We start from the raw sequence: 13,498 nt of genomic DNA, 5'->3' as shown, positions 1-13,498 counted from the left end.
GAAAATCCAAATATACTACATCCACTGGCTCCCATTTATCTACCCTGCTAGTTACATCTTCAAAAAACTCTAATAGATTTGTCAAACACGATTTCCCTTTCATAAAACCAAGTTGACTCTGCCTAATATGATTTTCTAAGTGCCCTGTTGCCACTTCCTTAATAATGGATTCTAGCATTTTCCCGACAACTGATATCAGGCCCTGTAGTTCCCTGTTTTCTCTCTTCCCTCTTCCCTCCTTTCTTGAATAGCGGTGTTACATTTGCTACCTTCCATTCCAGAATCTAGGGAATTTTGGAAGATCACAACCAATGCATCCACTATCTCTGCAGCCACCTCTTTTAGAACGCTAGGATGTAGACCATCAGGTCCAGGGGATTTGTTGGCTTTTAGTCCCATTAATTTCCCTAGTGCTTTTTTCTTTACTATTAATTACTTTAAGTGGCTCACTTCCATTAGCCCCTTGGTTCCCCACTATTTCTGGTATGTTTTTTATGTCTTCTACTATGAAGACAGTTACGAAATATTTGTTTCACATCTCTGCCATTTCCTTATTCACCATTATAATTTCTCCTGTCTCAGCCTCTAAGGGACCCACGTTTACTTTTGATGCTTTTTTTTTTTACATACTTGTAGAAGCTCTGTTTTTATATTTCTTGCTAGTTTACTCTCATTTTATTTTCTCCCTCTTTATCAATTTTTGGTCATGTTTAGCTGGTTTTTAAAACTCTCCCAATCCTTAAGCTTACTATTCTTCTGGGCAACATTATAAGCTGCTTCTTCAAATTTAATACTATCCTTAACTTCTTTAGTTAGCCACAGATGGATCACTTTTCCCATGGAGTTTTTATTTCTCAATGAAATGTATATTCATTGAGAATTATGAAATATTTCTCTAAATGTTTGCCATTGCTTATCTACAGTACCATCATAACCATTTAATCTAATTTCCCAATCTACCTTAGCCAACTCGTCCCTCATACCTGTGTAATTGGCTTCATTTAAGTTAAATACTCTAGTTTTGGCCTTGAATACATCAGAGAATTAAACTTAAATAAAGTCAATTATATAGGTATGAGGGGATGAATAGGATTCCTATTCTTCCAAAAATGAATTCATGATCATTTGGCGAAAAATGCGAAGAGAAAGCAGAGTTTCTTTTTTTACTTAAGGAGTTGAGATCTTTATCTCCTACAGCATTCCGCAACTGCATGTCCAAACTGAAAAGTATGGAGGTGAAATTGGTCTATGCCAGCAGTACGAAAAGCATTTGTGCTGAATCTGCGGTCCGTTTTACACCGCATCCGATTTCCTTTTTCATTGAAATGGTTAATACCTTGATCGCATAACTATTGTGGAGAATCTTTTTGATCTTCAAATGTGTCTGCTTAGCCTCCAAAGAAAGGGCAGGAATATACGTGGGCAGAGTCTTGTATTCTTTCTTGTTTCACATTGCCTGTACCATAGGTTATGTACTCGTGTAACATTTGATAAGAGGGACTCAAAAATAACTGCCGAGAGTTTGTATTTTGTTACCGTTTTGGAGCAGTTGTTTTTATTAAAAAAAAAAAAAAAAAAAAAATTCTTGGGATGTAGGCACAGCTGGCAAGGCCAGTATTTATTGCCCATCCCTAATTGTGCTTCAGAAGGTGGTGGTGAGCCTTCTCCGTGTGGTGAAGGTATGTAAGGTCTAAATCAAGTATTATATTGCTGGTCTCTTGTATCTTCTGCTTCTATATAATTATCTTACTTGTAATTTAATCTGATTATTACTTTAATCCTGAGTGTAATGATCTGGCGATATGTATTCTTTTTTAGCACATTTACCACATTCTACCACATTTTGAGATGGTTAGGAGAATATGGTAGGCATCCTTGTGGGTTCTGGTTAGCAATCCCATAGTCAAATGGTAATTGTCGGCCCTGCAGTATGCTATCTCATTCATGTTCGACCTTAATGGGTGCAAGATTTAGTTTATAGGAGTTCCTGTATGCTTATAGAAACTGCATTTTTCTATGAACAAAAGGTCAAAGTTCTGAGAGCAAGCCTAAATTGCAACACTTGTCTGAAATAATTCAATCCAGATTATTTCATCACTGTAAAAAAAATAGATAGATCACAGGTGACTGCTTACTGGAGAAAGATGAGATACATATTTTTTTTATTTGTTCATAGGATGTGGGCGTCGCTGGCAAGGCCTGCATTTATTGCCCATCCCTAATTGCTTATGATGTGGTGGTGAGTCGCCGCCTTGAACCGCTGCAGTCCGTGAGGTGAAGGTACTCCCACAGTGCTGTTACAGAGGGAGTTCCTGGATTTTGACTCGGCGACGATGAAGCAACGGCAATATACTTCTAAGTCAAGGATGGTGTGTGACTTGGAGGGGAACTTGGAGGTGGTGGTGTTCCCATGAACCTGCTACCCTTGTCCTTCTATGTGGTAGAGGTCAAGGGTTTGGGAGGTGCTGCTGAAGAAGCCTCGGCAAGTTGCTGCAGTGCATCTTGTAGATGGTACACACTGCAGCCATGGTACGCCGGTGGTGGAGAGAGTGAATGTTTAAGGTGGTAGATGGGGTGCCAGTCAAGCGGGCTGCTTTGTCCTGGATGGTGTCAAGCTTCTTAAGTGTTGTTGGAGCTGCACTCATCCAGGCAAGTGGAGAGTATTCCATCACACTCCTCACTTGTGACTTGTAGATGGTGGAATGGCTTTAGGGAGTCAGGAGGTGAGACACTCTCTGCAGAATACCTCGCCTCTGACCAGCTCTTGTTGCCACAGTATTTATGTGGCTGGTCCATTTAAGTTTCTGGTTAATGATGACACCCCCCCCAGGATGTTGATGGTGGGGGATTCAACGATGGTAATGCCATTGAATGTCAAGGGGCGGTGGTTAGACTCTCGCTTGTTGGAGATAGTCATTGCCTGGCACTTGTGTGGTGCAAATGATACTTGCCACTTATCAGCCTAAGCCTGAATGTCATCCAGGACTTGCTGCATGCAGGCATGGACTACTTCATTATCTGAGGAGTTGCGAATGGCACTGAACACTGTGCAGTCATCAGCAAACATCCTCACTTTTGACCTGATGATGGAGGGAAGGTCATTGATGAAGCAGCTAAAGATGGTTGGGCCTAGGACACTGCCCTGAGGAACTCCTGCAGCGATATCCTGGGGCTGTGATGATTGACCTCCAACAACCATAACCTTCTTCCTTTGTGCTAGGTATGACTCCAGCCAGTGGCGAGCTTTCCCCCTGCTTCCCATTGACTTCAGTTTTACTAGGGCTCCTTGATGCCAGACTTTGTCAAATGCTGCCTTGATGCCAAGGGCAGTCACTCTCACCTCACCTCTGGAATTCAGCTCTTTTGTCCATGTTTGGACCAAGGCTGGAATGAGGTCTAGAGCCGAGTGGTCCTGGCGGAACCCAAACTGAGCGTCGGTGAGCAGGTTATTGGTGAGTAAGTGCCACTTGATAGCACTGTCGACGACACCTTCCATCACTTTGCTGATGATTGAGAGTAGACTGATGGGGCGGTAATTGGCCGGATTGGATTTGTCCTGCTTTTTGTGGACAGGACATACCTGGGCAGTTTTTCACATTGTCGGATAGATGCCAGTGTTGTAGCTGTACTGGAACAGCTTGACTGGAGGCACGGCTAGTTCTGGAGCACAAGTCTTCAGCACTACAGCCGGGATGTTGTCGGGGCCTATAGCCTTTGCTGTATCCAGTGCGCTGAGCCGTTTCTTGATATCACATGGAGTGAATCGAATTGTGCAGTTACGATGGTCATGCGCGGAAGATGGTGTCTGAAGAAATGGTTTGCTTTTTGTCAGTAACTACAGAAATAGGAAAGTAAGAGTTGAGGTTATTTGTTTCAACTTTCATTTATAGAATTTGTTTCCTTGGGAGGTATTTTGAATGTCTTGGTATCTGCTGGGAGATGTTTGGATAACTTCACACAGATTGATGGAATTGTTTAGCTTTCTTGTAGGAAATAGTTGGGAATGCCAGAAACCAGCGGTGGAGCTCCATGTAAGACTGTTGCAACTGACCTTGTGTCAAGTTAGTGGAGTTAGCTGATTGGTGTTTCAGTTCTTACGACCGCAAATGTGAATTCTTAAAATCTAATGTATCAGAACTAGAGCAGCCATATGATATGCTGCCTCTGGTTCCCTTAGTGTTATAGTGACTGTGAAATGTACTTCTCAAGGCCAGAAAAATCTCTCTCTCTAGCCAAATAGCTTGAGGGTCGCAGCAAGAACTTATACTTCCCTTTTCAATAACAGTGCTGTAACCTGTTTTAAAAGTTTTACTTCACTGGCGCTGAGATTGATATTTAAGTAAAAACACAAAATGCTGGAAATACACAGCAGGTGATGCAGCATCTGTATAAAGAATGGCTAGCTTTGGAAGTTTTGCGTGTGGAAGCTTTGCATGTGTTCACTTCATCGTACCCCTGCCTATGAAGGGGAAGCAGCTGAAATGTCATCATCTGACTTTTCCCTCTACAGATGCTGAGTGACATCCTGTGTAATTCCAGCAGTTGCTCTTTTACTTCAACAACAACAACAACTTGTATTTATATAGCACATTTATTGTAGTAAAACATCACAAGGCACTTCACAGGACTGTTATCAAACAAAATTTGACGCCAAACCACATAAGGAGACATTAGGGCAGACTTGGACAAAGAGGTAGATTTTAAGGAGCGTCTTAAAGGAGGAAAGAGAAGTAGAGAGGTTTAGGGAGGGAATTCCAGAGCGCTGGGCCTTGGCAGCTGAGGGCACGGCCAACAGTGGTGGACCAATTAAAATCGGGGATGCTCAAGAGGTCAGAATTGGTGGAGCGCAGATATCTCGGAGGGTTGTAGGGCTGGAGGAGATTACAAAGATAGGGAGGGGTGAGGCCATGGAAGGATTTGAAAACAAGGATGAGAATTTTAAAATCGAGGAGTTGCTTAACCGGGAGCCAATGTAGCTCAGTGAGCACAGGGGTGATGGGTGAGCGGGACTTGGTGCGAGTTAGTTCACGGGCAGCAGAGTTTTGGATGACCTCAAGTTTAAGGAGGATAGAAGGTGGGAAGCCAGCCAGGTGTATGTTGGAAAAGTCAAGTCTAGAGGTAACAAAGGTATGGACGAGGGATTCAGCAGTGGACGATCTGAGGCAGGGGTGAAGTTGGGCGATGTTACCGAGGTGGAAATAGGCGGTCTTAGTGATGGCACGGATATGTGGTCGGAAGCTCAGCTTGAGGTCAAATATGACACCAAGGTTACGAACAGTCTGGTTCAGCCTCAGACTGTTGCCAGGGAGAGGGATGGAGTTTGTGGCGGGGACTGAAGACAATGGCTTCGGTTTTTCCAATATTTAGTTGGAGGAAATTTCTACTTATCCAGTAATGGATGTCGGACAAGCAGTCTGACAATTTAGAGACAGTGTCGGGGTCGAGAGAGGTGATGGTGAGGTAGAGCTGGGTGTCGTCAGCGTACAGGTGGAAACTGGCACTGTTGTTTCGGATGATGTCGTCGAGGGTAGATGGGAAATAGGAGGGACCAAGGATAGATCCTTGGGGGACACCAGAGGTAATGGTACAGAAGCAGCAAGAGAAGCCATTGCAGGTGATTCTCTGGCTACAGCTGGATGGATAAGAATGGAACCAGGCGAGTGCAGTCCCACCCAGCTGGATGATGGTGAAGAGGCATTGTAGTAGGATGGTGTGGTCAACCATGTCAAAGGCTGCAGACAGGTCAAGAAGGATGAGGAGGAATAGTTTACCATTGTCACAGTCACAAAGGATGTCATTTGTGACTTTGATAAGAGCTGTTTCGGTACTGTGGAAGGGGCGGAAACCTGATTGGAGGGATTCAGACATGGAGTTCTGGGAAAGATGGACATGGATTTGGGAGGCAACTGCACTTTCAAGGACTTTGAAGAGGAAAGGGAGGTTGGAGAGCGCGCGGTAGTTTGCAAGGAAAGAGGAGGCAAGGGTCTTTTTTTTTAATAGAAAGACTGAAACAAGGCAAGTGCAGTCCCACCCAGTTGAATGATTCCCAGTATTTACAGGTTTTTCTTTGTAGTATTTACTTTGCAAGATGATTTTACAATATTGTGATACAGTAGACTTGTTGCTTTGCAATGCAAACTAAATAATATGACTTTTTGAGCAAGTATTTTTCATTGAATTTTGTTCGTGCTCTTTCTTGTACATTTGATTTATAACCAGAACCTGCAGAGAAGACTGTTGGCATTTCCACCATTGTGCATTGTTCACTGGATTCATGATCACAAGATAGACATGGATAAGGATGGCCATGTGGCCCATCCTAGCTTATCCATCTAGAAAATACCTGTAGTCCCCTTATCACAGCATCCAGCTGTTTTCTAAATAGCTCCAGAACTTATCTTGCCCCATCATCCTACCCAGCTGTCCCTTCAATATGTTAATATGAAGAACTTCCTGATGGCAATCTAAATTTGCCTTTCATTAGTTTAAACCCATGTCTCATTGGCTCAGTGTCATGGCTGAATTTGAAAGTGTTTTGGATGCACCTTTTCTTTACTGTTTTGTATCTTTAATATATCTCTGAGGTTCCCGCTCCTCCTTTCACGCCTGAAAAGTCCAGTTTTCTCCAGTCTGTCTTCATGACTCGGTTGTCTGATGCTAGGGGCTCAGTCTTGTAGTTCTTCTCTGAACTGTCTCCAGGGACTGTGTGTCTCCCTTGTGTCTTGTTGAACTAGATCCAGTACGTGAGATGTGTCCATGACCAGCACTGCACAGCTTCAGCATGACTTCCTCCATCTTGTACTCTTTTTGTCTATATAGTTCAACATTTTATAATCAGTCAATAACTATTACTTCAAACCAGTCATGGCATTTAGTGTCTTTTCTTTCACCGCACCAATGCTACACAGTGGTATATAAATGACCACAGATATCTAATATAATTTAAACTCCAATGTGATTTGTTTCATACTCCATTGCAATTAGATCTATATCTTACCTCTATGGTGATCAGCAGTTGGGGCTGGCACAGATAAGGGAGCAAGCAGATTTGTATATGGCCCATCATTTCTGATGCCTACGGGTGTGTACAAGCCACAACCGTAGGGACCTCGCAAGTGCCGGTTTCAGGCATGCGCAGCGCATGCGCTGAAAACCGGCACTTCCGCTCTGTCAAGAATCCTCTTGACAGATCGGACGCCTGCCCTGGAGAAAGGCCTCTGCAGGGGGGGGGAGCGTTCCGCTTTCTGCAGAACCTCCGCCCGCTGAAAACCTTTAAAAATCAGGCGTGTGGCCTCCTTTTACCAGCATAAGAGTTTTTAAAAAGTTTTTTAAAAAAGTTTCACTCATTTATAATGTAAAAATACTTTTTTTTTAAAGTAAGTTTATTTTTAGCCCCGTAAAAAACTTTAATTATTTTTTTCAAAAAATTATATTTCTGTTTAAAATATTTAATTTAATGTAATTTTAACTCATTTTAAAAACATGATTTAAAAAAAAATGTATTTCATGTTGTAGTGTCTTTTTTCAGTGATCCCCATTCATACTTTTGACGGGTCTACCTGCCAAATGTATGAAGGGGGATTCCCTTCTCCCATTGGCTCGCCTGGCCCACGTGATCCCAGGGACGCTTGCGAACTGCCTGCGCCCCGGGATATCTGGGCCTCTGTGCGTGCGTGCACCAGGAGGGGCCCAGGGGTGCAAGAGTCTGGACTTCCGGAGCCCTCGGGTAAGGGCGTAGATTTCTTTCCTGTGCATCCGCACGCAGGAAGCCTCCTATGGGAAATTACGGGCCTATATGTTTAAGCTTCTTTTATTGCTCTGTGCTGTTGTTCAGTCTTTATTGTTCCGATGGTCCTTCAATTGTAAGGCTACATTAAAAAAAACAGACTGAATATTTTTCTTAAATTTTCGAGCGTGATTATTCTTGAAGGTACCATTTTCTCCAGATGTTTGCAGATGGAGCTGCTCACACAATGGATTTAATTGGACTGCTGGCTGATCTCTCTTTAAAATATTTTTCGGACTACAATATTGAATAGTTTGCAGCTGCAATGCATTTAGGTTTTACGGTGCAGCCAGGTGTTTAAAGTGATCTGGAAGCATTACATATTAATGTGATAGCAAAATACTGCAGATGTTGGAAATCCGAAATAACAACAGAAAATGCTGGAAAAACTCAGCAAGTCAGGCAACATCCGTGGAGAGAAATTTGAGTTGACGTTTCGGGTTTGACCCTTCTTCAAAACTGGAGAGAAAAGGAACTAGATCGAAGGCAGGGCTGCGATCGGACAAAAGAATAAAAGAACCAAAAGAAGTAAAAGAGATTAGAAGCTAGACGAGATGGTAATAGGCTGTGATTGGGTGTAAAGTGTACTAGCAGGGCAAAAGATAGCTGCCAGGTGTGAGAGAGAAACAAAAGGAAAGGGGGGGGGGGAAAAGGAAAGGAGTGGAAAAATATAAGTGAAAATGAAATAGGGGCCGAGGTTATGATCTGAAATTGTTGAACTCGATATTGAGACCGGAAGGCTGCAGACTGCCTAATCGGAAGATGAGGTGCTGTTCCTCGAGTTTACGTTGAGCTTCCGTGGAACAGTACAAGAGGCCAAGGACGGTGAGGTCCGAGTGGGAATGGAGCGGTGAATTGAAATGACAGGCGACCGGAAGCTCGGGGTCACCCTTACGGACTGAACGGAGGTGTTCCGCAAAGCGGTCACCCAATCTGCGTTTGGTCTCCCCAATGTAGAGGAGACCGCATCGTGAGCAGCGAATACAGTATACCAGATTGCGAGAAGTACAAGTAAATCGCTGTTTCACCTGGAAGGGGTGTTTGGGGCCCTGGACCACCTTCCACACCAGTGCTTCAGACATGTCTTCCTTTTTCCGCAACCGAGGATTCCCCTCTACCGTGGTTGACACTGCCCTCGACCGTGTCAGTTCTATCTCCCGCACCTCTGCCCTCACCCCCGCCCCTCCCTCCCGGAACCACGATAGGGTTCCCCTTGTCCTCACCTTTCACCCCACCAGCCTCCACATTCAACGGATCATCCTCCGGCATTTCCGCTACCTCCAAAGTGATCCCACCACCAAACGTATCTTCCCCTCCCCTCCCCTTTCAGCATTCCGCAGGGACCGCTCTCTCCGAGACACCCTAGTCCACTCCTCTATCACCCCCAACAGCCCTTCCCCTTCGCCTGGCACCTTCCCGTGCAAGCGGAGGAGATGTAACACCTGCCCCTATACCTCCCCCCTCCCCACTGTCCAGGGCCCCAAACACCCCTTCCAGGTGAAACAGCGATTTACTTGTACTTCTCGCAATCTGGTATACTGTATTCGCTGCTCACGATGCGGTCTCCTCTACATTGGGGAGACCAAACGCAGATTGGGTGACCGCTTTGCGGAACACCTCCGTTCAGTCCGTAAGGGTGACCCCGAGCTTCCGGTCGCCTGTCATTTCAATTCACCGCTCCATTCCCACTCGGACCTCACCGTCCTTGGCCTCTTGTACTGTTCCACGGAAGCTCAACGTAAACTCGAGGAACAGCACCTCATCTTCCGATTAGGCAGTCTGCAGCCTTCCGGTCTCAATATCGAGTTCAACAATTTCAGATCATAACCTCGGCCCCTATTTCATTTTCACTTATATTTTTCCACTCCTTTCCTTTTCCCCCCCCCCCTTTCCTTTTGTTTCTCTCTCACACCTGGCAGCTATCTTTTGCCCTGCTAGTACACTTTACACCCAATCACAGCCTATTACCATCTCGTCTAGCTTCTAATCTCTTTTACTTCTTTTGGTTCTTTTATTCTTTTGTCCGATCGCAGCCCTGCCTTCGATCTAGTTCCTTTTCTCTCCAGTTTTGAAGAAGGGTCAAACCCGAAACGTCAACTCAAATTTCTCTCCACGGATGTTGCCTGACTTGCTGAGTTTTTCCAGCATTTTCTGTTGTTATTACATATTAATGTGTTTATTTCAAAGTTACTCTTAGCTAAACCTTTCCAATTGAAACAAAAGTGCTGCTTTTCACCCTTTTCTATTAACTCGCTAGAACTGTTAATACTTATGACTGTTGTCTCTGGAATTTTATCTTTTCAAATGTAAGAAGTCACACAACACCAGGTTATAGTCCAACAGTTTTATTTTAAATCACAAGCTTTCGGAGCGCTGCTCCTTCGTCAGGTGACTTCAAATAAAGCTGTTGGACTATAACCTGGTGTTGTGTGACTTCTTACATTTGTTCACCCCAGTCCAACACCGGCATCTCCACACCATTATCTTTTCAAGGTGGTTGTCTTTTAGGTTAAGAATTAATATTTACAGTAGCCCTTCATGTGGTTCAAGTGAAATTTCATAGAATGGTGATAATTAGAGGGGCTGAAAACCATTGTGGCTCATTATCTCCCACAGCATTTCTTGTTTGATACCTGCTGGTTTTTTGGGAGATTTTCTGTTGCCTACCAAAAGGGGTGGTTTGACTGAGACACGGACGTAATAAACACATCAGCAAGAATGGAAGGAAAGTACTTCACCTCCATAAAGTTTAATAAAAACATGTTGGGCACTTGTAAAATGCGGCAAAGAAGCCACTTGTGTGGCTTGCTGCTAAAGCAGAAAATATGTCCAACAGAATTGATAAGTTTTCTCCTCACAGGACAGACAATGCTTTTTAAAGTAGCGCCAGGAATTGCACCCAAATGAACGATGTTGTCGACGGAATTAATTGAGGGAAGATCTCCTGGCAATTTTTTTTTCTCCTCGATGCCCACAGATTCTTTCGTCACAAAGCTCAGTTGATGGGGCTATTTAGATATTGTCCCGACTCCCACGATCAACCCTACACATTTACAGTACAGCTTCTATGTTACGTTGATTGGGACCAGGTCCATGATATTGCCCACATGAAGGGCAAATTGTCCATCCTTCCACTTTGAACTCCCTGGCCTCATCTGCAAAACTCGTCCAGACTTGGCTGGAAGTGCTAGCAAGCAAGGGCAGGATGTTGGACGGCAGGAGGCCTTTGCTGGGAACTGAAGGAATGGTCCCCAGCATTCAGGTTTTAGGGAGGCCATTGCCGTCGCGGGAGGGGGTGGGATGCCCAAGACTGAGGAGGCCCACGGTTTCCTTGTGGGGCCCGGAGGAGCATGCTTGCTCCCATTGGCCTACAAGGAAACAAAATAAAATTCATTTATCCTTTCTGGACCTCTTCTGGCTCCGGCTCTCTCAGCAGCCATGTATATATGTTTCTCTCTTTCAAATGTTTATTTACTCTTCCCTTAAATAATGCAATGGCCTCTACCTCAACGGCACCCTATGGCAAAATATTCCATGCTCGAACAACTTACTGTGTAAAGAAATTTCTCCTCGCCTTTCTCCTCACTCTCAGTGGCAACTTGAAATTGATGATCCCTCGCCTCTGACTGCCCAAACAGAAACAATAGTATTTGCTGTACACCCAAGATGTCCTGAGATGTGGTCTTTTGGTGGGGAAGGAAGGGGAGAGAACAGATGTTTCCCCCACCCAGGGATATTGCTGTTCTAGAGCCTCCTCACCTCTTCAATTTTATGTTGATGGCCGGAGCTCGGTTATAATGGGGGAGAGGAGTGCCAATATTCCCAAAACAAAGGGGGTACCGTGGGGAAACATAACAGACAAAGAGGTGAAAATGAGTGACTTCCTAAAATTACTGGAATCATGACACTATGGCCTGGATATTAACAGGGGCGGGTAGGGAAGGGGAGTTTTGGACGGGAAGCCCGGATGTTCCCTACCCGCTGTTAAAAAAAAAAAAAAAAAAAAACATTTTCCCAGCCAACCTGCCACCAAATGTGCCCCCGAAAAATTCCGGCCAATATTTCAGCCAATCCAGGTTTGATAACTGTACCCCTGTGGTCGGATTGCCCCTATTTTATGTAGTTTACCCGCTATTTCTACTATACATAAATATATCCAATTGCTTCTAGCTCCTATATTCTGGCCATGGGGATCATATCAAATTAAAGACTTGCATATTGGAACTGATTTTTAACTCCAGGCCCGAGTTAAAATTACAGTCGGGTCTCAATGATGTCATCGGGCCGCAACATGCTTATGTAAAGAAGGACCCTGTTGGCTCCGGGCGAGTGCCCTTGCTGCTTACTCAGGAGAGCAGGTTAAAATTACAGATGTTGCCATCATGGTGTCTTTTGGACAGGTAAGAGCCAGGGCAATTTTAACTGCCCACCTGCCAGGTTTCTGCTGAGCGAGTAGGGTTAAAATCGCCCTTGAATTGTCTCTGACTGTAGCAGTTGGAACAACTCCTTTTAGCGTAAATCCTAAAGCACTGTGAAGTATGCACCATAACTGGATGGCGCAACTGTTGCATGTTATTAATTGGAACTAACGTCTTTCAGAACCGTGAATGCACTTTGAACAAATGCTACTTTCAGGATTCTGTATCTCGCTGCTGGGAATTGCACACTAGTGGCCCAGGGTGCTGTGCCCTGATCCAAAGCATTTTGCCTTCACTTACTCTCCACCTGGCAGTCTGACTAACGTCTGAAACTGTGGTGAGATTACAAGCATGAACCAGTGTGTCAGTGTGCTGGTCCATCTGGCTGGCTGGTAGATATTCTGTGGTCATAAAAGTGCACTGTAACGGCTCACTGAGTTTTTCCGGTGAGTAGCTGAACCGTATCAAACCAAGAAAGCCTGTGCTGTACTAGCTGACCTGAGCTCGACCAGTGAAAAGAGTCCTCAGTTCTCGGGTTAAGGTGGGGAACAATTAGCTAGATTTAACGCAATCAAACAATCTTCCAATATGCAAAGAGCCGGATTACAGCAATGAATCTCTCTCTTAGGCAGTCCCTCGGAACCGAGGATGACTTGCTTCCACACTAAAAGTGAGTTCTCAAGTGACTGATGAGTCCAATGCGGGACCTACAGTCTCTGTCACAGGTGGGGCAGACGGTGGTTGAAGGGGCGGGTGGGTGGGGTACTTGGGTTGACGTGCGCTTCTTGCGCTGTCTGTGCTTGGCTTCCGCTTGCTCCCGGCGAAGAGACTTGAGGTGTTCGACGCTTTCTCGGATGTTTCTCCTCCACTTTGTGCGGTCTTGGGCCAGAGATTCCCAGGTGTCGGTGGGGATGTTGCACTTACTCAAGGAGGCTTTGAGGGTGTCCTTGAAGCGTTTCCTCTGCCCACCTGGGGCTCTCTTGCTGTGTCGGAGTTCTGAGTAGAGCGCTTGTTTTGGGAGTCTCGTATCGGGCATGCGGACAATGTGACCCGTCCATCGGAGCTGATTGAGCGTGGTCAATATACAGAGTAAGACAGTCTTGGCTCCAGGTGGAGAGTAGCTGTGCCTCAAACCCAAGGAGCTGCACAGGACTGCCAGACCCAATCAAGGGCACAGAGTGTTCCTTTTCCTGTGGAGCTGGTCAGCTCTTAGACATGAGGAACCAATCAGGCAGAGAATGTGCTGCTGGTACTTACTCACTCGGCACTGGCATTGAATTCAATGCATGCATAG

The 13,498-nt window shown here is 44.9% G+C and overlaps 1 protein-coding gene across 14 annotated transcripts in view; it reads left to right on the top strand.

The window, feature by feature from the left end:
* emid1 (EMI domain containing 1) overlaps positions 1-13,498 on the top strand; it is a 418,946-nt gene that overhangs the window by 176,584 nt on the left and 228,864 nt on the right. Inside the window, exon 1 of one of the 14 annotated variants that reach the window (XM_085961517.1) lies at positions 7,514-7,726. The exons of the other annotated variants lie outside the window; for them this stretch is intronic. Within the exon in view, the coding sequence (XP_085817643.1) occupies positions 7,567-7,726 (160 nt within the window). The 5' untranslated portion in view covers positions 7,514-7,566. Of the gene's footprint in view, positions 1-7,513; positions 7,727-13,498 lie in introns of those variants that run through there. 14 annotated transcript variants of the gene reach the window in all.

This window comes from Somniosus microcephalus, chromosome 19 (assembly GCF_052327205.1).
Source record: "Somniosus microcephalus isolate GS21.2 chromosome 19, FLI_Smic_1.0, whole genome shotgun sequence".
Classification (NCBI taxonomy): domain Eukaryota; kingdom Metazoa; phylum Chordata; class Chondrichthyes; order Squaliformes; family Somniosidae; genus Somniosus; species Somniosus microcephalus.
The sequence above is the reverse complement of the archived record's forward strand: the minus strand, read 5'-3'. Positions and strand labels throughout refer to the sequence as shown.